Raw genomic sequence first — 25,750 nt, forward strand, 5'->3', positions numbered from 1 at the left:
ACATTGCGCCCAACTTTGACGAGTCATAGCTCCGCTCGAGGATTTTGTAGAAACATGTGGGTTACAACATTTGAAGAGGGTGGTAGGCTCTGTAAGAACATGGATCACAATGGGGTGTAAGTTGTACCCCTGGGGTGTAAGAGGTGCCCAAAAGTGCCCCAATGAAAAGTCAATGGGGCAAAATCCCATAGACTTACCATTGCAAAAATTTTGACGGGTCATAGGTCCGAGCCAGGATTTCATAGAAACATGTGGGTTACTAAATTTGAAGAGGGTGCTAGACTCTGTCAGGACGTCCTCCACAATGGGGTGTAAGGTTACCATAGCAACCATTTTGGGCACCCTAGCAACCAATACCATAGACTGCCATTATAAAATGCCCGGATGGATATCTTTGCACCACAGTGTCATAGAGACATAGGGGTGGGCTCATTTTACTCAGGCATCCAATCAGTCTCTCAGGATCCTTACAGACGTACTAAGCCACGCCCCTAGCAACCACTTTTGAGCACCCTAGCAACATAAAATACAAACAGTTATATCTCGGCATCAGAACATCGTAGAGACACGGGGGTTGGACCGTTTTACTTGTGACTAGGGGTGTAACAATTGGGCACATCATTGGCCACTTCCAAGCCACGCCCCTAGCAACCAAATTTGAGCACCCTAGCAACCGAATAAACAAAGCCTTATATCTCCGCATCAGAACATCGTAGAGACACGGGGTTTGGACCGTTTTACTTGTGACTCGGAGTGTAATCACTGGGCACATCATTGGCCACTCCCAAGCCACGCCCCTAGCAACCAAATACCGTACCCTAGCAACAGAGTAAACAAAGCCTTATATCTCCGCATCAGAACATCGTAGAGACACGGGGGTTGGACCGTTTTACTTGTGACTCGGAGTGTAATCACTGGGCACATCATTGGCCACTCCCAAGCCACGCCCCTAGCAACCAAATACAGTACCCTAGCAACAGAGTTAACAAAGCCTTATATCTCCGCATCAGAACATCGTAGAGACACGGGGGCTGGACCGTTTTACTTGTGACTCGGAGTGTAATCACTGGGCACATCATTGGCCACTCCCAAGCCACGCCCCTAGCAACCAAATACAGTACCCTAGCAACAGAGTAAACAAAGCCTTATATCTCCGCATCAGAACATCGTAGAGACACGGGGGTTGGACCGTTTTACTTGTGACTTGGAATGTAATCACTGGGCACATCATTGGCCACTCCCAAGCCACGCCCCTAGCAACCAAATACAGTACCCTAGCAACAGAGTAAACAAAGCCTTATATCTCCGCATCAGAACATCGTAGAGACACGGGGGTTGGACCGTTTGACTCATGACTCGGAGGGTAATCACTAGTGGATGCAATTTTTTTCCCTAGCAACCAAATACAGTACCCTAGCAACAGAGTAAACAAAGCCTTATATCTCCGCATCAGAACATCGTAGAGACACGGGGGTTGGACCGTTTGACTCGTGACTCGGAGGGTAATCACTAGTGGATGCCATTTTTTTCCCTAGCAACCAAATACAGTACCCTAGCAACAGAGTAAACAAAGCCTTATATCTCCGCATCAGAACATTGTAGAGACACGGGGTTTGGACCGTTTGACTCGTGACTCGGAGGGTAATCACTAGTGGATTTCATTTTTTTCCCTAGCAACCAAATACAGTACCCTAGCAACAGAGTAAACAAAGCCTTATATCTCCGCATCAGAACATCGTAGAGACACGGGGGTTTGACCGTTTGACTCGTGACTCGGAGTGTAATCACTAGTGGATGCCAATTTTCTCCCTAGCAACCAAATACAGTACCCTAGCAACCGAATAAACAAAGCCTTATATCTTCACATCAGAATATCGTAGAGACATGTGGGTTGAATTGTTTTACTTTTGGCTTGGAGTATAATCATGTATTGTCCCCCGAAATTTGCCACGGCAAGCACCACTTCACATTTTCTTCAGGAAATGTACCTATCTAGTTATATCTTATTCTTATGTCTGCACACTTTTTCGGCGCGTAACTCGTCCCGCACGTTTTGTCGTAGATACACGAAAGAGGGCTCAAATTGACCGGTTTATTGAGGAGAGGTGTGCTATGACTTTTATAAGAGATCGGGGGCAGGATTTCCGAAAAGGGGGCGAAAAACCACCCGAAAAATCCCATTGACTTAACATTGGGCCGAAGTTTGACGGGTCATAGCACCGCTCGAGGATTTTGTTGAAACATGTGGGTTATAACATTTGAAGAGGGTGGTAGGCTCTGTAAGAACATACATTACATTGGGGTGTGAGTTGTACCTCTGGGGTGTAAAAGGCACCCAAAATTTCCCATTGACTTATAATGGGGCAGGAAACATGCCCATATAAGGGAATAAAATTGTTCCAGATGGGATATCTTTGCTTTACAGTGTCGTAGAGATAAGTGGGTGGGCTCATTTTACTCGGGCATCCAATCAGTCTCTCAGGATCATCTCAGAGTTATTAAGCCACGCCCCTAGCAACCACTTTTGAGCACCCTAGCAACATAAAATTCAAACAGTTATATCTCCGCATCAGAACATCGTAGAGACACGGGGGTTGGACCATTTTACTTGTGACTCGGAGTGTAATAACTAGTACATCATTGGTCCCTCCGAAGCCACGCCCCTAGCAACCAAATTTGAGCACCCTAGCAGCAGAATAAACAAAGCCTTATATCTTTGCATCAGAACATCGTAGAGACACGGGAGTTGGACCATTTTACTTGTGACTCGGAGTGTAATAACTAGCCACATCATTGGCCACTCCCAGGCCACGCCCCTAGCAACCAAATATGAACACCCTAGCAACAGAATAAACTAACCTTTATATCTCCGCATCAGAACATCGTATAGACATGGGGGTTGGACCGTTTGACTTGTGACTCGAAGTGTAATCACTAGTGGATGCCAATTTTTTCCCTAGCAACAATATACAGTACCCTAGCAACAGAGTAAACAAAGCCTTATATCTCCGCATCAGAACATCGTAGAGACACGGGAGTTGGACCGTTTGACTTGTGACTCGAAGTGTAATCACTAGTGGATGCCAATTTTTCCCTAGCAACCATATACAGTACCCTAGCAACAGAGTAAACAAAGCCTTATATCTCCGCATCAGAACATCGTAGAGACACGGGGGTTGGACCGTTTGACTTGTGACTTGGAGTGTAATCACCAGTGGATGCCAATTTTCCCCCTAGCAACCAAATACATTACCCTAGCAACAGAGTAAACAAAGCCTTATATCTCTGCCTTAGAACATCGTAGAGACACGGGGGTTGGACCATTTTACTCGTGACTCAGCATGTAATCACCAGTGGATGCCATTTTTCCCCTAGCAACCAAATACAGTACCCTAGCAACAGAGTAAACAAAGCGTTATATCTCCGCATCAGAACATCGTAAAGACATGAGGGTTGGACCGTTTAACTTGTGACTTGGAGTGTAATTACCAGTGGATGCCAATTTTCCCCCTAGCAACCACATACAGTACCCTAGCAACAGAGTAAACAAAGACTTATATCTACGCATCAGAACATGGTAGAGACACGGGGGTTGGACCGTTTGACTTGTGACTCGGAGTGTAATCACTAGTAGGTGCAAATTTTATCCCTAGCAACAAAATACAGTACCCTAGCAACCAGATAAACACAGCCTTATATCTCCGCATCAGAACATTGTAGAGACACGGGAGTTGGATTGTTTTACTTTTGGCTTGGAGTATAAACATACATGATCCCCAGAAATTTGCCACGGCAAGCACCACTTCACATTTACTTCAGGAAATGTACCTATCTAGTTAGTGGTGCTTGCATTTATGCAAGGCATCACTATTACTATTCCTCAGGGATATTATTATATTTTATTCTTACATCTGCACGTTTTTTCGGCACCTAACTCGTCCCGCACGGTTTGTCGTAGACCCATGAAAGAGGGCTCAAATCGACCGGCTTATTGAGGAGAGGTGTGCTATGACTTTTATAAGCGATCGGGTGCAGGATTTCCGAAAGGGGGGTGAAAAACCACCCGAAAAATCCCATTGACTTAACATTGCGCCCAACTTTGACGAGTCATAGCTCCGCTCGAGGATTTTGTAGAAACATGTGAGTTACAACATTTGAAGAGGGTGGTAGACTCTGTAAGAACATACATCACATTGGGGTGTAAGTTGTACCCCTGGGGTGTAAGAGGCACCCGAATTTTCCCATTGACTTATAATGGGGCAGGAAACATGCCCATATAAGGGAATAAAAAAGTTCCAGATGGGATATCTTTGCTTTACAATGTCGTAAAGACAAGGGGGTGGGCTCATTTTACTCAGACATCCAATCAGTCTATCAGGATATTCCCAAAGCTTTTAAGCCACGCCCCTAGCAACCACTTTTGAGCACCCTAGCAACATAAAATTCAAACAGTTATATCTCTGCATCAGAACATCATAGAGACACGGGGGTTGGACCGTTTGACTAGTGACTCGGAGTGTAATCATTATGGGATGCCAATTTTTTCCCTAGCAACCAAATACTGTACCCTAGCAACAGAGTAAACAAAGCCTTATATCTCCGCATCAGAACATCGTAGAGACACGGGGGTTGGACCGTTTGACTCCTGACTCGGAGTGTAATCATTATGGGATGCCAATTTTTTCCCTAGCAACCAAATACAGTACCCTAGCAACAGAGTAAACAAAGCCTTATATCTCCGCACCAGAACATCGTAGAGACACGGGGGTTGGACCGTTTGACTCGTGACTCGGAGTGTAATCATTATGGGATGCCAATTTTTTCCCTAGCAACCAAATACAGTACCCTAGCAACAGAGTAAACAAAGCCTTATATCTCAGCATCAGAACATCGTAGAGACACGGGGGTTGGACCGTTTGACTAGTGACTCGGCGTGTAATCATTATGGGATGCAAATTTTTTCCCTAGCAACCAAATACAGTACCCTAGCAACAGAGTAAACAAAGCCTTATATCTCAGCATCAGAACATCGTAGAGACACGGGGGTTGGACCGTTTGACTCGTGACTCGGAGTGTAATAGACTCTATGCACGGTCACTTCCGCGTTTTGTCTCAGTTGTACTGTAGCTTCCGGCGCAGCGCTTATTACATACTGTTTTAGTAAGCGCTGTCAGCAGCATGTCATTTTACACTCGCTGCTTGCAAGAGCTTCCCCGGATTACGGTGAACGACGTCAACCGAATTGTGAGGTTGGCATCTGTCACTCCTTCCAGTAAAAAGGAGAAAGGATTTAAATTGTACATTTCGAGTTACATCGACAACTTTGAGGGTAAGTATTCACAAGCGTACAAACTAGCTAACGTTAGGTAACCTTACGCTTCGTTTGTAAACATTCTTACTTTTAGAGTCAGAGTTGTGTTTTCTTCCTATTTTACCTTTTCAGATTGTCTGTTTTTATATTTTTGCAAGTGGTGTTATCATGTTAATACACTGTAACTGTCACTTTGTGCATTTTTCAGTTTCTAATAAGGATCAGGTAACAGGAGAGATAAGTGTGAAGGCGTCTTGTTTCAGATCTATGAGGAAGACAGAGAAGCCACATAGTCTGAGAGTAGGCAGACAAACATAGACATGAATGATGACATGTTGTTCATATTTTAAGTTTATTGTCTTATTAAATTTATAACAGTTTCTTTTGTACATGTATGCAAGTATCTTCAGTAAATGTTTAGCACTTTCAAAGCAAAATAACTCATTGTTTATGCAAATGCTCGATAATTTGGGGTCTTTTTATTGACATTTTGTCATTTGTGTCATTGTCTATAGATTGTGTTAAAGGACTCCAGCCCTGTCATATTGTCCCAGTGCAGCTGTTCTTGTGTTGCTGGCACTGCACTGTGTAATCACATAGTTGCACTACTGTACCAGGCAGCACATTTCTCTCAGCTTGGCATCAGTGCAGTTCCTCCAGTGAGCAGCTGTACTGAAACGGAGCAGAGCTGGCACAAACCAAGAACAATGGTAAGTTATTACAATTATTAAAATAAGCATTGCTTTCCTGTATCCTTAACTTTGTCTAATTAGTGAGATGACCAAGACATATATTGCTGGTTTCATGGTACATATCTGGCACATTCATCCTAAAATTATCATTGGTGGTATTCCTAGGGAGTCCGGCCAGGTCCTGTCACTGGGATGGTGGTTTTATCTGCAAGACCTAAAGAGAGGAAACTTGCTGCTGGTTTAAGGTGGATACTGCAATCAACTATAAATGTAACCTGATAGTGTAATATGCAAATTTTTACGGTTTAAACAAATGGATAGTTAAAAAATTATGGCATTTATATACCCTTATGTAATTCCGGACCCATATGATTTTATTCTGGGACATACAGAAAGACATCTTCGCAGGTGAAAAAGTGTACTTCCATAATGTACTTGGTCTTTTTTTTTTACGAAATGTACTAAAATTTCTTCTTTAGTACCTCCTATGATAAACTTGACAACATCTAAGTGTACTCAACTGTGAAATTTTTTAGACATCAAGAATATGAATTAAAACACACCTTTAAGATACTATCTCTCAAAACCTAAAGTAAACTCAAACCCTACTTTAGACAAAAATGGGTTTAAGTTTCCTACAATTGGCAACTACATACATTTCAGTTCATATTCATGGTCTCTCAAAGCAGAATACACAGTTGAATACACTTAGATGTTCTTAAGATTATCCATACTATAAAGTTAGTGGTGACTAAGCATAACGTTTTTCTGTAAAAAAAAAGTATCTTACATGCCTAGAATGAAAAAATGATTACAAACAAACCTTTTAACTGGCAATGAGAAATAGTTTAAAGGTAAAATATTTATTTTTGTTTCAGGAGTACCTTGTATAAAGGAGTTGCTGGTGAGCTGCCTGACCTCTCAGTCCTGCAAGTGGGAGAGGAGTATAGGGATTTTGCCAGCACTACAGCCCCTTTAGTCACCACAATTGGGATGTGTAATGATGATTCTTTCGTGGATTCTGCCTTTGGTAAAGTTCAGGTTGGGAGTGTTCTGTCATACCAACAGCCAGCAGCAACAACCCGGAACATCACGCCCCATAAAGATGCCCCAGCACCACCACATCTGCCACTAGATGATTACAGCCTTGACTCGTCTGTGTGCTTGTTTGTGTATAGCAAACATGAACTGCTACACATGGAGTCACTGGCTGTAACTCTGGAAATGTCTCACAAAATTGAGGATGCCACCAAAGACCAGAGTGCATCACTGGATTGGCACTCAGTACGAAAGCCCCGAGTAACATCGTCTCGTTTTAGGGAGGTCTGTCATGTGCGTGGCCAGAGCTCAGCTGAACACTTGGCTGAAAGGATCCAGAGAGGAACTCGCCAAACAGCGGACATGAAAAGAGGTCTTGAAATGGAATCTGCTGTGGTAGAGGAATACTGTCTGGTGTGTGGAGTGAACTTTTATCCTTGTGGATTCTTAATTCACCCAGACGCACCCTGGCTTGGCAGCTCTCCTGACGGCATTGTTTTTGACCCCACTGAACAGCAAGTTTTTGGCCTTTTGGAAATAAAGTGCCCAAATGTAAAAAGTTACGTTGACTGCCCTTACCTGAAGTTGCAAAATGGCACACCACAGTTAAAAGAACAGCATGCTTATTACTGGCAAGTTCAGGGTCAAATGCTGATTTCAGGACTGGAGTGGTGTGATTTTGTTGTGTATGCGCAGGATGACATGATGATCCAGCGCATCTACAAAGACAGCAGAATGTTTAAAACCATTCGTGAGAGGGCTGACCATTTCTTTTTTTATTTCTATCTGCCAAAATCTCTAAAAATGTAAAAAAAAGCAGACTGTTTTATACTGTAAGAAAGTTATTTATTACAAAAATGTTGTACCAGAGTTAGATTAGTGGTGCACATTAAAGGGATAGTTCACCCAAAAATGAAATTCTGTCATTTGCATAGTTTAGTAAAAATCTTTAGAATGAGTAAATGTCTTTGTTCTGATGAACACAAAGGAAGACATTTTGAGAAATGTTTGTAAAAAAACTGTTCGTGGACCCAATTTACTTCCATAGTATTTTTTCCTACTATTGAAGTAAATGAGGTCCACGAATGGTTTGGTTCCCAACATTTCCCAAAATAGCTTCATATGTGTTCATCAGAACCAAGAAATGTATATAGTTTTGTAACATGAGAATGAGTAAATGACAGAATTTTCATTTTTGGGTGAACTATACCTTTACAAGTTGTATCAAAGTTATTTATTTTTCATGTTTACAGAAACACTGTATCAGTTGTATCAAAGTTATTTATTTTTCATGTTTACAGAAACACTGTATCAGTTATTTACATGTTTACAGAAACTGTATCAATGTTATTTACATGTTTACATTAGTGGTGCACTTTACAAGCTTTATGAAAGTTATTTATATTTTCATGTTTACAGAAACACTGTCTCAGTTATTTACATGTTTACATTAGTGGTGCACAGCTGTATCAAAGTTATTTATATTTACATGTTTACAGAAACTGCATCAAAGCTATTTACATGTTTACATTAGTGGTGCACAGCTGTATCAAAGTTATTTATATTTACATGTTTAAAGAAACTGTATCAAAGTTATTTTCATGTTTACATTAGTGGTGCACAGCTGTATCAAAGTTATTTACATGTTTACATAACTTTGATACAGCTGTGCGCCACTAATGTAAACATGTAAATAACTTTGATACAGTTTCTGAAAACATGTAAATATAAATAACTTTGATACAGCTGTGCACCACTAATGTAAACATGTAAATAACTGAGACAGTGTTTCTGTAAACATGAAAATATAAATAACTTTCAAAAAGCTTGTAAAGCGCACCACTAATTTACATGTTTACATTAGTGGTGCACTTTACAAGCTTTATGAAAGTTATTTATATTTTCATGTTTACAGAAACACTGTCTCAGTTATTTACATGTTTACATTAGTGGTGCACAGCTGTATCAAAGTTATTTATATTTACATGTTTACAGAAACTGTATCAAAGCTATTTACATGTTTACATTAGTGGTGCACAGCTGTATCAAAGTTATTTATATTTACATGTTTAAAGAAACTGTATCAAAGTTATTTTCATGTTTACATTAGTGGTGCACAGCTGTATCAAAGTTATTTACATGTTTACATAACTTTGATACAGCTGTGCGCCACTAATGTAAACATGTAAATAACTTTGATACAGTTTCTGTAAACATGTAAATATAAATAACTTTGATACAGCTGTGCACCACTAATGTAAACATGTAAATAACTGAGACAGTGTTTCTGTAAACATGAAAATATAAATAACTTTCAAAAAGCTTGTAAAGCGCACCACTAATTTACATGTTTACATTAGTGGTGTGCTTTATAAGCTTTATGAAAGTTATTTATATTTTCATGTTTACATACATTAGTGCACTTTACAAGCTTTTTGAAAGTTGTTTATATTTTCATCTTTACAGAAACACTGTATCAGTTATTTACGTTTACATTAGTGGTGTACATTAAAACTGCATCAAAATTACTTATTTACATTGCTGCATTACAGTTTTTACATTAGCATTGTGAAAGAAATGCTTCTGTTACTCGATTACAAAAACATACATAGGCAAATACATTTAATTTACATAGGATTCTCTGCCAATCAAAATTTATCCATCCCATACAAAGTCTTTAATCCGTTGCCCATGCTTTTACCAAGGGCCCATTCTGGTAATTGACAAGAAGGCAAGCAACAGTGTACAGCTGGTTTATGCTTCCTGTGATTGAAAGAGGGATGACAGTATCAAATAGTTTGTGTTGCTTCACCCTGCGGATGAGACGCTCGACGTGGACCCTCAGACGAGCAATGGACTGCGTCTTCCTTACCTCATCAGCCGACATCTGTTCCCTTTTTGACAGGAAAGCAGGTCTGTAGACTTTGCATGGCACACAGTCATCCACCAGAAAACCTTTATCGACCATAATAGCCATATTAGGTTTCAGTAGAGGCACAATTCCAGACTGCTTCAAAAGCTCCTTGTCGCTGACAGATCCTGCATACAGGGATGAAATAAAAGTAACTGCACCGTGTGGTGCCATGCCAATTAACCCCTTGAAGGTGCAGTGGGATTTATAAGAGGAGAAGACTTCACTCTGAAGCAACAGGGAGGATGGTGTTTGACACCGGAGCTCTGTGCAGTCAATGATTACTTGCGTATCTGGGTAATCCTGGAACTCCTTTGGCATGTGAGCCTTGACCATCTCCTCAGACATCCAGATGCGCACTGATCCAAGGAGGGTATAAAGAAAATTGGCCCAGGTTGTAATAATACGACTCACGGTGGACTGGTGAATATTAAATCTTTGAGCCAGATCCCTCTGTGTTAGACCAAGGGACAGATGCACCATAAAGAGAAAAAACTCATCTATGGGCGGTAGGGAGTGACCCTGTTAAAATAAAATGTAAAAAACAGTTTACGTACATAAAAAGTACTACATTTGTGTTCCTTACCCCTCCCCACACATAATATATATCAATAATGTAAATAAATGATATGAAGAAATAAAAAAAAATATATATATTTACAGATGCATTGCCTGTTGCTCCAACTTCACCGCTTTTTGTAGCTCCTTTTGCCCTTGTCACACGAACCATTCTGTTGGTTGCAGGCTCAATGAGTCTCCAGAACGCCATGAGATGACTGTAGGTCATAAACCTAGATAAAACGTTGGACATATTTGTGATAATATACATTTAAGGTAATGTATGCCCAACAGTTTAAGCCAACTTTCATACCGAAATGTAAAAATGACAACATGTCTTAATATGTCATCTTATAATAATGATATTAAAGCATCTGGTAATTTCCTCTCTTACCTAGTAAAGAACCGTATGTCATCGTCAGATGCAGCAAAACGCCCCAAGCAAAAACTGTGATGGACAGACAGCTCTTCCACTTGCTTCTTCAAGCGCTCCACCTCCTTTTGGAGTTCTTCAGTTCGATCTAAAGAAAGATCGACTGCCGCCGGAACGGGAGATGAACAGTAATCATGTTCTGGTTGCTGGAATTCCATAGGCAGTGGATCTTCGTTCTGTGGAGGGGAAACTTCTCTTCTTTGCCATACCCCAGTGCGCCTTGGTGTTGAAGTTGCGAAGTTGTTCCACTCGAACAAAGTGGGAACAGCCCCCTTCTTTAGAAGCCGGCGTCCCGTGGGAGTTGACGGCTCAATCAAATCGTCACTCTTGAAGTGTCGACTGCAGACTCTTGAATTCGGAGTGATGATATAATCGGCACGACGAATAGAATGAATCCATTTTTTTCGTATTTCCATGTCCAAAGGGAACGTGTGGAAACTAATTACCGAATTACACCTTGAGGATATGTCACATAATGGGACACAGCAATACTGAGACGTCGCACCTTCCCGCCGAAGACACTTAAAGCGTGTTGAACTCATAACTAAAATGTTGTAAAAATATAACAAACTAAAACTATTATGTAACTAAGGTTGATAATACGTATAATATTAGAAATCGCAATCGCTAGTTAGTTGAAAATGACAAAAAGACCACACTACCACCACGTCTTGCTATCGGATAATGCTAGACCGGAAGCCAGCGTAAAACTGAGATTTTGGCGGAAATACGTAGGCAGTAAGGCGTGCATAGAGTGTATTATTATGGGATGCCAATTTTTTCCCTAGCAACCAAATACAGTACCCTAGCAACAGAGTAAACAAAGCCTTATATCTCCGCATCAGAACATCGTAGAGACACGGGGGTTGGACCGTTTGACTCGTGACTCGGCTTGTAATCACTATGGGATGCCATTTTTTTCCCTAGCAACCAAATACAGTACCCTAGCAACAGAGTAAACAAAGCTTTATATCTCCGCATCAGAAGATCGTAGAGACACGGGGGTTGGACCGTTTGACTAGTGACTCTGAGTGAAATCATTATGGGATGCCAATTTTTTCCCTAGCAACCAAATACAGTACCCTAGCAACAGAGTAAACAAAGCCTTATATCTCCACATCAGAACATCGTAGAGACACGGGGGTTGGACCGTTTGACTAGTGACTCGGAGTGTAATCATTATGGAATGCCAATTTTTTCCCTAGCAACCAAATACAGTACCCTAGCAACAGAGTAAACAAAGCCTTATATCTCCACATCAGAACATCGTAGAGACATGGGGGTTGGACCGTTTGACTCGTGACTCGGAGTGTAATCACTATGGGATGCCAATTTCCCCCCTAGCAACCAAATACAGTACCCTAGCAACAGTGTAAACAAAGCCTTACATCTCCGCAGCAGAACATCGTAGAGACACAGGGGTTGGACCATTTTACTTGTGACTCGGCATGTAATCACTAGTGGATGGAAATTTTTCCCTAGCAACCAAATACAGTACCCTAGCAACCGGATAAACACAGCCTTATATCTCCGCATCAGAACATCGTAGAGACACGGGAGTTGGATTGTTTTACTTTTGGCTTGGAGTATAATCATATACGTTCCCCAGAATTTTGCCACGGCAAGCACCACTCACATTTTCTTCAGGAAATGTACCTATCTAGTTATTAGTGGTGCTTGCATTTATGCAAGGCATCACTATTATTATTGCTCATACTTATTATTATTATTAGTGGTGCTTGCATTTATGCAAGGCATCACTATTATTATTGCTCATACTTATTATATCTTATTCTTATGTCTGCACACTTTTTCGGCGCGTAACTCGTCCCGCACGTTTTGTCGTAGATACACGAAAGAGGGCTCAAATTGACCGGTTTATTGAGGAGAGGTGTGCTATGACTTTTATAAGAGATCGGGGGCAGGATTTCCGAAAAGGGGGCGAAAAACCACCCGAAAAATCCCATTGACTTAACATTGGGCCGAAGTTTGACGGGTCATAGCACCGCTCGAGGATTTTGTTGAAACATGTGGGTTATAACATTTGAAGAGGGTGGTAGGCTCTGTAAGAACATACATTACATTGGGGTGTGAGTTTTACCTCTGGGGTGTAAAAGGCACCCAAAATTTCCCATTGACTTATAATGGGGCAGGAAACATGCCCATATAAGGGAATAAAATTGTTCCAGATGGGATATCTTTGCTTTACAGTGTCGTAGAGATAAGTGGGTGGGCTCATTTTACTCGGGCATCCAATCAGTCTCTCAGGATCATCTCAGAGTTATTAAGCCACGCCCCTAGCAACCACTTTTGAGCACCCTAGCAACATAAAATTCAAACAGTTATATCTCCGCATCAGAACATCGTAGAGACACGGGGGTTGGACCATTTTACTTGTGACTCGGAGTGTAATAACTAGTACATCATTGGTCCCTCCGAAGCCACGCCCCTAGCAACCAAATTTGAGCACCCTAGCAACAGAATAAACAAAGCCTTATATCTTTGCATCAGAACATCGTAGAGACACGGGAGTTGGACCATTTTACTTGTGACTCGGAGTGTAATAACTAGCCACATCATTGGCCACTCCCAGGCCACGCCCCTAGCAACCAAATATGAACACCCTAGCAACAGAATAAACTAACCTTTATATCTCCGCATCAGAACATCTTAGAGACATGGGGGTTGGACCGTTTGACTTGTGACTCGAAGTGTAATCACTAGTGGATGCCAATTTTTTCCCTAGCAACAATATACAGTACCCTAGCAACAGAGTAAACAAAGCCTTATATCTCCGCATCAGAACATCGTAGAGACACGGGAGTTGGACCGTTTGACTTGTGACTCGAAGTGTAATCACTAGTGGATGCCAATTTTTCCCTAGCAACCATATACAGTACCCTAGCAACAGAGTAAACAAAGCCTTATATCTCCGCATCAGAACATCGTAGAGACACGGGGGTTGGACCGTTTGACTTGTGACTTGGAGTGTAATCACCAGTGGATGCCAATTTTCCCCCTAGCAACCAAATACATTACCCTAGCAACAGAGTAAACAAAGCCTTATATCTCTGCCTTAGAACATCGTAGAGACACGGGGGTTGGACCATTTTACTCGTGACTCAGCATGTAATCACCAGTGGATGCCATTTTTCCCCTAGCAACCAAATACAGTACCCTAGCAACAGAGTAAACAAAGCGTTATATCTCCGCATCAGAACATCGTAAAGACATGAGGGTTGGACCGTTTAACTTGTGACTTGGAGTGTAATTACCAGTGGATGCCAATTTTCCCCCTAGCAACCACATACAGTACCCTAGCAACAGAGTAAACAAAGACTTATATCTACGCATCAGAACATGGTAGAGACACGGGGGTTGGACCGTTTGACTTGTGACTCGGAGTGTAATCACTAGTAGGTGCAAATTTTATCCCTAGCAACAAAATACAGTACCCTAGCAACCGGATAAACACAGCCTTATATCTCCGCATCAGAACATTGTAGAGACACGGGAGTTGGATTGTTTTACTTTTGGCTTGGAGTATAAATATACATGATCCCCAGAAATTTGCCACGGCAAGCACCACTTCACATTTACTTCAGGAAATGTACCTATCTAGTTAGTGGTGCTTGCATTTATGCAAGGCATCACTATTACTATTCCTCAGGGATATTATTAGTGGTGCTTGCATTTATGCAAAGCATCACTATTACTATTCCTCAAAGATATTATTATTATTATTCTTCTTTTTCTGGACACTTTTTCGGCGCGTAACTCGTCCCGCACGCTTTGTCGTAGACCCATAAATTAGGGCTCAAATCGACCGGATTATTGAGGAGAGGTGTGCTATGACTTTTATAAGCGATCGGGTGCATGATTTCCGAAAGGGGCGCGAAAAACCTCCCGAAAACGTCCCATTGACTTTACATTGCGCCCAACTTTGACGAGTCATAGCTCCGCTCGAGGATTTTGTAGAAACATGTGGGTTACAACATTTGAAGAGGGTGGTAGGCTCTGTAAGAACATGGATCACAATGGGGTGTAAGTTGTACCCCTGGGGTGTAAGAGGTGCCCAAAAGTGCCCCAATGAAAAGTCAATGGGGCAAAATCCCATAGACTTACCATTGCAAAAATTTTGACGGGTCATAGGTCCGAGCCAGGATTTCATAGAAACATGTGGGTTACTAAATTTGAAGAGGGTGCTAGACTCTGTCAGGACGTCCTCCACAATGGGGTGTAAGGTTACCATAGCAACCATTTTGGGCACCCTAGCAACCAATACCATAGACTGCCATTATAAAATGCCCGGATGGATATCTTTGCACCACAGTGTCATAGAGACATGGGGGTGGGCTCATTTTACTCAGGCATCCAATCAGTCTCTCAGGATCCTTACAGACGTACTAAGCCACGCCCCTAGCAACCACTTTTGAGCACCCTAGCAACATAAAATACAAACAGTTATATCTCGGCATCAGAACATCGTAGAGACACGGGGGTTGGACCGTTTTACTTGTGACTAGGGGTGTAACAATTGGGCACATCATTGGCCACTTCCAAGCCACGCCCCTAGCAACCAAATTTGAGCACCCTAGCAACCGAATAAACAAAGCCTTATATCTCCGCATCAGAACATCGTAGAGACACGGGGTTTGGACCGTTTTACTTGTGACTCGGAGTGTAATCACTGGGCACATCATTGGCCACTCCCAAGCCACGCCCCTAGCAACCAAATACAGTACCCTAGCAACAGAGTAAACAAAGCCTTATATCTCCGCATCAGAACATCGTAGAGACACGGGGGTTGGACCGTTTTACTTGTGACTCGGAGTGTAATCACTGGGCACATCATTGGCCACTCCCAAGCCACGCCCCTAGCAACCAAATACAGTACCCTAGCAACAGAGTTAACAAAGCCTTATATCTCCGCATCAGAACATCGTAGAGACACGGGGGCTGGACCGTTTTACTTGTGACTCGGAGTGTAATCACTGGGCACATCATTGGCCACTCCCAAGCCACGCCCCTAGCAACCAAATACAGTACCCTAGCAACAGAGTAAACAAAGCCTTATATCTCCGCATCAGAACATCGTAGAGACACGGGGGTTGGACCGTTTTACTTGTGACTTGGAATGTAATCACTGGGCACATCATTGGCCACTCCCAAGCCACGCCCCTAGCAACCAAATACAGTACCCTAGCAACAGAGTAAACAAAGCCTTATATCTCCGCATCAGAACATCGTAGAGACACGGGGGTTGGACCGTTTGACTCATGACTCGGAGGGTAATCACTAGTGGATGCAATTTTTTTCCCTAGCAACCAAATACAGTACCCTAGCAACAGAGTAAACAAAGCCTTATATCTCCGCATCAGAACATCGTAGAGACACGGGGGTTGGACCGTTTGACTCGTGACTCGGAGGGTAATCACTAGTGGATGCCATTTTTTTCCCTAGCAACCAAATACAGTACCCTAGCAACAGAGTAAACAAAGCCTTATATCTCCGCATCAGAACATTGTAGAGACACGGGGTTTGGACCGTTTGACTCGTGACTCGGAGGGTAATCACTAGTGGATGTCATTTTTTTCCCTAGCAACCAAATACAGTACCCTAGCAACAGAGTAAACAAAGCCTTATATCTCCGCATCAGAACATCGTAGAGACACGGGGGTTTGACCGTTTGACTCGTGACTCGGAGTGTAATCACTAGTGGATGCCAATTTTCTCCCTAGCAACCAAATACAGTACCCTAGCAACCGAATAAACAAAGCCTTATATCTTCACATCAGAATATCGTAGAGACATGTGGGTTGAATTGTTCTACTTTTGGCTTGGAGTATAATCATGTATTGTCCCCCGAAATTTGCCACGGCAAGCACCACTTCACATTTTCTTCAGGAAATGTACCTATCTAGTTATATTTTATTCTTACATCTGCACGTTTTTTCGGCACCTAACTCGTCCCGCACGGTTTGTCGTAGACCCATGAAAGAGGGCTCAAATCGACCGGCTTATTGAGGAGAGGTGTGCTATGACTTTTATAAGCGATCGGGTGCAGGATTTCCGAAAGGGGGGCGAAAAACCACCCGAAAAATCCCATTGACTTAACATTGCGCCCAACTTTGACGAGTCATAGCTCCGCTCGAGGATTTTGTAGAAACATGTGAGTTACAACATTTGAAGAGGGTGGTAGACTCTGTAAGAACATACATCACATTGGGGTGTAAGTTGTACCCCTGGGGTGTAAGAGGCGCCCAAAAGTGCCCCAATGAAAAGTCAATGGGGGAAAATCCCATAGACTTAACATTGCAAAAACGTTGACGGGTCATAGGTACAGGCGAGGATTTTGTAAAAACATGTGCGTTACATTATTTGAAGAGGGTGGTAGACTCTGTAAGAACATGGATCACAATGGGGTGTAAGTTGTACCCCTGGGGTGTAAGAGGCACCCGAATTTTCCCATTGACTTATAATGGGGCAGGAAACATGCCCATATAAGGGAATAAAAAAGTTCCAGATGGGATATCTTTGCTTTACAATGTCGTAAAGACAAGGGGGTGGGCTCATTTTACTCAGACATCCAATCAGTCTATCAGGATATTCCCAAAGCTTTTAAGCCACGCCCCTAGCAACCACTTTTGAGCACCCTAGCAACATAAAATTCAAACAGTTATATCTCTGCATCAGAACATCATAGAGACACGGGGGTTGGACCGTTTGACTAGTGACTCGGAGTGTAATCATTATGGGATGCCAATTTTTTCCCTAGCAACCAAATACTGTACCCTAGCAACAGAGTAAACAAAGCCTTATATCTCCGCATCAGAACATCGTAGAGACATGGGGGTTGGACCGTTTCACTCCTGACTCGGAGTGTAATCATTATGGGATGCCAATTTTTTCCCTAGCAACCAAATAAGGTACCCTAGCAACAGAGTAAACAAAGCCTTATATCTCCGCACCAGAACATCGTAGAGACACGGGGGTTGGACCGTTTGACTCGTGACTCGGAGTGTAATCATTATGGGATGCCAATTTTTTCCCTAGCAACCAAATACAGTACCCTAGCAACAGAGTAAACAAAGCCTTATATCTCAGCATCAGAACATCGTAGAGACACGGGGGTTGGACCGTTTGACTAGTGACTCGGCGTGTAATCATTATGGGATGCAAATTTTTTCCCTAGCAACCAAATACAGTACCCTAGCAACAGAGTAAACAAAGCCTTATATCTCAGCATCAGAACATCGTGGAGACACGGGGGTTGGACCGTTTGACTCGTGACTCGGAGTGTAATTATTATGGGATGCCAATTTTTTACCTAGCAACCAAATACAGTACCCTAGCAACAGAGTAAACAAAGCCTTATATCTCCGCATCAGAACATCGTAGAGACACGGGGGTTGGACCGTTTGACTCGTGACTCGGAGTGTAATTATTATGGGATGCCAATTTTTTCCCTAGCAACCAAATACAGTACCCTAGCAACAGAGTAAACAAAGCCTTATATCTCCGAATCAGAACATCGTAGAGACACGGGGGTTGGACCGTTTGACTCGTGACTCGGCTTGTAATCACTATGGGATGCCATTTTTTTCCCTAGCAACCAAATACAGTACCCTAGCAACAGAGTAAACAAAGCTTTATATCTCCGCATCAGAAGATCGTAGAGACACGGGGGTTGGACCGTTTGACTAGTGACTCGGAGTGAAATCATTATGGGATGCCAATTTTTTCCCTAGCAACCAAATACAGTACCCTAGCAACAGAGTAAACAAAGCCTTATATCTCCACATCAGAACATCGTAGAGACACGGGGGTTGGACCGTTTGACTCGTGACTCGGAGTGTAATCATTATGGGATGCCAATTTTTTCCCTAGCAACCAAATACAGTACCCTAGCAACAGAGTAAACAAAGCCTTATATCTCAGCATCAGAACATCGTAGAGACACGGGGGTTGGACCGTTTGACTAGTGACTCGGCGTGTAATCATTATGGGATGCAAATTTTTTCCCTAGCAACCAAATACAGTACCCTAGCAACAGAGTAAACAAAGCCTTATATCTCAGCATCAGAACATCGTGGAGACACGGGGGTTGGACCGTTTGACTCGTGACTCGGAGTGTAATTATTATGGGATGCCAATTTTTTCCCTAGCAACCAAATACAGTACCCTAGCAACAGAGTAAACAAAGCCTTATATCTCCGCATCAGAACATCGTAGAGACACGGGGGTTGGACCGTTTGACTCGTGACTCGGAGTGTAATTATTATGGGATGCCAATTTTTTCCCTAGCAACCAAATACAGTACCCTAGCAACAGAGTAAACAAAGCCTTATATCTCCGCATCAGAACATCGTAGAGACACGGGGGTTGGACCGTTTGACTCGTGACTCGGCTTGTAATCACTATGGGATGCCATTTTTTTCCCTAGCAACCAAATACAGTACCCTAGCAACAGAGTAAACAAAGCTTTATATCTCCGCATCAGAAGATCGTAGAGACACGGGGGTTGGACCGTTTGACTAGTGACTCGGAGTGAAATCATTATGGGATGCCAATTTTTTCCCTAGCAACCAAATACAGTACCCTAGCAACAGAGTAAACAAAGCCTTATATCTCCACATCAGAACATCGTAGAGACACGGGGGTTGGACCGTTTGACTAGTGACTCGGAGTGTAATCATTATGGAATGCCAATTTTTTCCCTAGCAACCAAATACAGTACCCTAGCAACAGAGTAAACAAAGCCTTATATCTCCACATCAGAACATCGTAGAGACATGGGGGTTGGACCGTTTGACTCGTGACTCGGAGTGTAATCACTATGGGATGCCAATTTCCCCCCTAGCAACCAAATACAGTACCCTAGCAACAGTGTAAACAAAGCCTTACATCTCCGCAGCAGAACATCGTAGAGACACAGGGGTTGGACCATTTTACTTGTGACTCGGCATGTAATCACTAGTGGATGGAAATTTTTCCCTAGCAACCAAATACAGTACCCTAGCAACCGGATAAACACAGCCTTATATCTCCGCATCAGAACATCGTAGAGACACGGGAGTTGGATTGTTTTACTTTTGGCTTGGAGTATAATCATATACGTTCCCCAGAATTTTGCCACGGCAAGCACCACTCACATTTTCTTCAGGAAATGTACCTATCTAGTTATATCTTATTCTTATGTCTGCACATTTTTCGGCGCGTAACTCGTCCCGCACGGTTTGCCACAGTCCCATGAAAGAGGGCTCAAATCGACCGGATTATTAAGGAGAGGTGTGCTATGACTTTTATAAGCGATCGGTGCAGGATTTTCGAAAGGGGGGCGAAAAACCACCCGAAAAATCCCATTGACTTAACATTGGGCCGAACTTTGACGGGTCATAGCTCCGCTTGAGGATTTTGTAGAAACATGTAGGTTACAACATTTGAAGAGGGTGATAGACTCTGTAAGAACATACATCACATAGGGGTGTAAGCTATACCCCTGGGGTGTAAAAGGCACCTGAAAATGCCCATTGACTTATGATGGGGCAGGAAACATGCCCATATAAGGGAATAAAAAAGTTCCAGATGGGATATCTTCGCTTTACAATGTCGTAGAGACACGGGGGTTGGACCGTTTTACTCATGACTCAGAGTGTAATCATTATGGGATGCCAATTTTTTCCCTAGCAACCAAATACAGTACCCTAGCAACAGAGTAAACAAAGCCTTATATCTCCGCACCAGAACATCGTAGAGACACGGGGGTTGGACCTTTTGACTTGTGACTCGGAGTGTAATCATTATGGGATGCCAATTTTTTTCCCTAGCAACCAAATACAGTACCCTAGCAACAGAGTAAACAAAGCCTTATATCTCCGCATCAGAACATCGTAGAGACACGGGGGTTGGACCGTTTGACTCGTGACTCAGAGTGTAATCATTATGGGATGCCATTTTTTTCCCTAGCAACCAAATACAGTACCCTAGCAACAGAGTAAACAAAGCCTTATATCTCCGCATCAGAACATCGTAGAGACATGGGGTTTGGACCGTTTGACTCGTGACTCGGAGGGTAATCACTAGTGGATGCAATTTTTTTCCCTAGCAACCAAATACAGTACCCTAGCAACAGAGTAAACAAAGCCTTATATCTCCGCATCAGAACATCGTAGAGACACGGGGGTTGGACCGTTTGACTAGTGACTCAGAGTGTAATCATTATGGGATGCCAATTTTTTCCCTAGCAACCAAATACAGTACCCTAGCAACAGAGTAAACAAAGCCTTATATCTCCGCATCAAAACATCGTAGAGACACGGGGGTTGGACCGTTTGACTCGTGACTCAGAGTGTAATCATTATGGGATGCCAATTTTTTCCCTAGCAACCAAATACAGTACCCTAGCAACAGAGTAAACAAACCCTTATATCTCCGCATCAGAACATCGTAGAGACACAGGGGTTGGACCGTTTGACTCGTGAATCAGAGTGTAATCATTATGGGATGCCAATTTTTTCCCTAGCAACCAAATACAGTACCCTAGCAACAGAGTAAACAAACCCTTATATCTCCGCATCAGAACATCGTAGAGACACAGGGGTTGGACCGTTTGACTCGTGAATCAGAGTGTAATCATTATGGGATGTCAATTTTTTCCCTAGCAACCAAATACAGTACCCTAGCAACAGAGTAAACAAAGCCTTATATCTCCGCATCAGAACATCGTAGAGACACGGGGGTTGGACCGTTTGACTCGTGACTCAGAGTGTAATCATTATGGGATGCCAATTTTTTCCCTAGCAACCAAATACAGTACCCTAGCAACAGAGTTAACAAAGCCTTATATCTTCGCATCAGAACATCGTAGAGACACGGGGGTTGGACCGTTTGACTCGTGACTCGGAGTGTAATCATTATGGGATGCCAATTTTTTCCCTAGCAACCAAATACAGTACCCTAGCAACAGAGTAAACAAAGCCTTATATCTCCGCACCAGAACATCGTAGAGACACGGGGGTTGGACCTTTTGACTTGTGACTCGGAGTGTAATCATTATGGGATGCCAATTTTTTTCCCTAGCAACCAAATACAGTACCCTAGCAACAGAGTAAACAAAGCCTTATATCTCCGCATCAGAACATCGTAGAGACACGGGGGTTGGACCGTTTGACTCGTGACTCAGAGTGTAATCATTATGGGATGCCATTTTTTCCCTAGCAACCAAATACAGTACCCTAGCAACAGAGTAAACAAAGCCTTATATCTCCGCATCAGAACATCGTAGAGACATGGGGTTTGGACCGTTTGACTCGTGACTCGGAGGGTAATCACTAGTGGATGCAATTTTTTTCCCTAGCAACCAAATACAGTACCCTAGCAACAGAGTAAACAAAGCCTTATATCTCCGCATCAGAACATCGTAGAGACACGGGGGTTGGACCGTTTGACTAGTGACTCAGAGTGTAATCATTATGGGATGCCAATTTTTTCCCTATCAACCAAATACAGTACCCTAGCAACAGAGTAAACAAAGCCTTATATCTCCGCATCAAAACATCGTAGAGACACGGGGGTTGGACCGTTTGACTCGTGACTCAGAGTGTAATCATTATGGGATGCCAATTTTTTCCCTAGCAACCAAATACAGTACCCTAGCAACAGAGTAAACAAACCCTTATATCTCCGCATCAGAACATCGTAGAGACACAGGGGTTGGACCGTTTGACTCGTGAATCAGAGTGTAATCATTATGGGATGCCAATTTTTTCCCTAGCAACCAAATACAGTACCCTAGCAACAGAGTAAACAAACCCTTATATCTCCGCATCAGAACATCGTAGAGACACAGGGGTTGGACCGTTTGACTCGTGAATCAGAGTGTAATCATTATGGGATGTCAATTTTTTCCCTAGCAACCAAATACAGTACCCTAGCAACAGAGTAAACAAAGCCTTATATCTCCGCATCAGAACATCGTAGAGACACGGGGGTTGGACCGTTTGACTCGTGACTCAGAGTGTAATCATTATGGGATGCCAATTTTTTCCCTAGCAACCAAATACAGTACCCTAGCAACAGAGTTAACAAAGCCTTATATCTTCGCATCAGAACATCGTAGAGACACGGGGGTTGGACCGTTTGACTCGTGACTCGGAGTGTAATCATTATGGGATGCCAATTTTTTCCCTAGCAACCAAATACAGTACCCTAGCAACAGAGTAAACAAAGCCTTATATCTCCGCATCAGAACATCGTAGAGACACGGGGGTTGGACCGTTTGACTCGTGACTCAGAGTGTAATCATTATGGGATGCCAATTTTTTCCCTAGCAACCAAATACAGTACCCTAGCAACAGAGTAAACAAAGCCTTATATCTCCGCATCAGAACATCGTAGAGACACAGGGGTTGGACCGTTTGACTCGTGAATCAGAGTGTAATCATTATGGGATGCCAATTTTCTCCCTAGCAACCAAATACAGTACCCTAGCAACAGAGTAAACAAACCCTTATATCTCCGCATCAGAACATCGTAGAGACACAGGGGTTGGACCGTTTGACTCGTGAATCAGAGTGAATCATTATGGGATGCCAATTTTTTCCCTAGCAACCAAATACAGTACCCTAGCAACAGGGTAAACAAAGCCTTATATCTCCGCATCAGAACATCGTAGAGACACGGGGGTTGGACCGTTTGACTCGTGACTTATAGTATAATCATATATTGTTCCCCGAAATTTGCCACGGCAAGCACCACTTCACATTTTCTTCAGGAAATGTACCTATCTAGTTTATAATTATTATTCTTCTTTTTCTGGACACTTTTTCGGCGCGTAACTCGTCCCGCACGGTTTAACGTAGTCCCACGAAAGAGGGCTCAAATCAACCGGATTATTGAGGAGAGGTGTGCTATGACTTTTATAAGGGATCGGGTGCAGGATTTCTGAAAGGGGGGCAAAAAACCACCCGAAAAATCCCATTGACTTAACATTGCGCCCAACTTTGACAGGTCATAGCTCCGCTAGAGGATTTTATAGAAACATGTGGGTTACAACATTTGAAGAGGGTGGTAGGCTCTGTAAGAACATGGATCACAATGGGGTGTAAGTTGTACCCCTGGGGTGTAAGAGGCACCCAAAAATTCCCATTGACTTATAATGGGGCAGGAAACATGCCCATATAAGGGAATAAAACAGTTCCAGATGGGATATCTTTGCTTTACAGTGTCATAGAGATAAGTGGGTGGGCTCATTTCACTCGGGCATCCAATCAGTCTCTCAGGATCATCCCAGAGCTATTAAGCCACGCCCCTAGCAACAATTTTGGGCACCCTAGCAACATCTCCCATAGACTGCCATTATAAAATGCCCAGATGGATATCTTTGCATCACACTGTCACAGAGACATGGGGGTGGGCTCATTTTACTCAGGCACCCAATCAGTCTCTCAGGATCCTTACATAGGTATTAAGCCACGCCCCTAGCAACCACTTTTGAGCACCCTAGCAACTTAAAATTCAAACAGTTATATCTCGGCATCAGAACATCGTAGAGACACGGGGGTTGGACCGTTTGACTCGTGACTCAGAGTGTAATCATTATGGGATGCCAATTTTTTCCCTAGCAACCAAATACAGTACCCTAGCAACAGAGTAAACAAAGCCTTATATCTCGGCAACAGAACATCGTAGAGACACGGGGGTTGGACCGTGTGACTCGTGACTCGGAGTGTAATCATTATGGGATGCCAATTTTTTCCCTAGCAACCAAATACAGTACCCTAGCAACAGAGTAAACAAAGCCTTATATCTCCGCATCAGAACATCGTAGAGACACGGGGGTTGGACCGTTTGACTCGTGACTCAGAGTGTAATCATTATGGGATGCCAATTTTTCCCCTAGCAACCAAATACAGTACCCTAGCAACAGAGTAAACAAAGCCTTATATCTCAGCATCAGAACATCGTAGAGACACGGGGGTTGGACCGTTTGACTCGTGACTCAGAGTGTAATCATTATGGGATGCCAATTTTTTCCCTAGCAACCAAATACAGTACCCTAGCAACAGAGTAAACAAAGCCTAATATCTTCGCATCAGAACATCGTAGAGACACAGGAGTTGGATCGTTTTACTTTTGGCTTGGAGTATAATCATATATGTTCCCCAGAATTTTGCCACGGCAAGCACCACTCACATTTTCTTCAGGAAATGTACCTATCTAGTTATTATTATTATATCTTATTCTTATGTCTGCACATTTTTCGGCGCGTAACTCGTCCCGCACGGTTTGCCACAGTCCCATGAAAGAGGGCTCAAATCGACCGGATTATTAAGGAGAGGTGTGCTATGACTTTTATAAGCGATCGGTGCAGGATTTTCGAAAGGGGGGCGAAAAACCACCCGAAAAATCCCATTGACTTAACATTGGGCCGAACTTTGACGGGTCATAGCTCCGCTTGAGGATTTTGTAGAAACATGTAGGTTACAACATTTGAAGAGGGTGATAGACTCTGTAAGAACATACATCACATAGGGGTGTAAGCTATACCCCTGGGGTGTAAGAGGCACCCGAAAATGCCCATTGACTTATAATGGGGCAGGAAACATGCCCATATAAGGGAATAAAAAAGTTCCAGATGGGATATCTTCGCTTTACAATGTCGTAGAGACACGGGGGTTGGACCGTTTTACTCATGACTCAGAGTGTAATCATTATGGGATGCCAATTTTTTCCCTAGCAACCAAATACAGTACCCTAGCAACAGAGTAAACAAAGCCTTATATCTCCGCACCAGAACATCGTAG

The 25,750-nt window shown here is 42.8% G+C and overlaps 2 protein-coding genes across 2 annotated transcripts; one reads left to right on the forward strand and one right to left on the reverse strand.

The window, feature by feature from the left end:
• Positions 1-5,178: 5,178 nt before the first annotated feature.
• LOC135721886 (uncharacterized) lies at positions 5,179-8,555 on the forward strand. The gene is made up of 5 exons (XM_073815691.1): positions 5,179-5,329; positions 5,520-5,611; positions 5,827-6,021; positions 6,169-6,248; positions 6,882-8,555. The coding sequence occupies exons 1-5, from the start codon at positions 5,179-5,181 to the stop codon at positions 7,849-7,851; spliced, it is 1,488 nt and encodes a 495-aa protein (XP_073671792.1). The 3' UTR covers positions 7,852-8,555.
• A 1,130-nt stretch (positions 8,556-9,685) lies between these two features.
• Positions 9,686-11,659, reverse strand: LOC135721887 (uncharacterized). Its single transcript, XM_065244301.2, has 3 exons — positions 10,905-11,659; positions 10,614-10,743; positions 9,686-10,474 (listed from the first exon to the last, which is right to left on the reverse strand). Exons 1-3 carry the CDS (start codon positions 11,483-11,485, stop codon positions 9,719-9,721), a joined length of 1,467 nt encoding a protein of 488 aa, XP_065100373.1. The 5' UTR covers positions 11,486-11,659; the 3' UTR covers positions 9,686-9,718.
• Positions 11,660-25,750: the final 14,091 nt, after the last annotated feature.

Source organism: Paramisgurnus dabryanus, chromosome 9, assembly GCF_030506205.2.
Source record: "Paramisgurnus dabryanus chromosome 9, PD_genome_1.1, whole genome shotgun sequence".
Lineage (NCBI taxonomy): Eukaryota > Metazoa > Chordata > Actinopteri > Cypriniformes > Cobitidae > Paramisgurnus > Paramisgurnus dabryanus.

Bases quoted from the DNA above. Each gene is read 5' to 3' on its own strand.
- LOC135721887 (XM_065244301.2), bottom strand. From the start codon at position 11,485: ATGAGTTCAACACGCTTTAAGTGTCTTCGGCGGGAAGGTGCGACGTCT. The intron at 10,744-10,904 runs GTAAGAGAGGAA...CGTTTTATCTAG, and splicing joins GACATACGGTTCTTTACTAG to GTTTATGACCTACAGTCATC. The intron at 10,475-10,613 runs GTAAATATATAT...TTATTTTAACAG, and splicing joins GAGCAACAGGCAATGCATCT to GGTCACTCCCTACCGCCCAT.
- LOC135721886 (XM_073815691.1), top strand. From the start codon at position 5,179: ATGTCATTTTACACTCGCTGCTTGCAAGAGCTTCCCCGGATTACGGTG. The intron at 5,330-5,519 runs GTAAGTATTCAC...TGCATTTTTCAG, and splicing joins TTACATCGACAACTTTGAGG to TTTCTAATAAGGATCAGGTA. The intron at 5,612-5,826 runs GTAGGCAGACAA...CATTGTCTATAG, and splicing joins AGAAGCCACATAGTCTGAGA to ATTGTGTTAAAGGACTCCAG.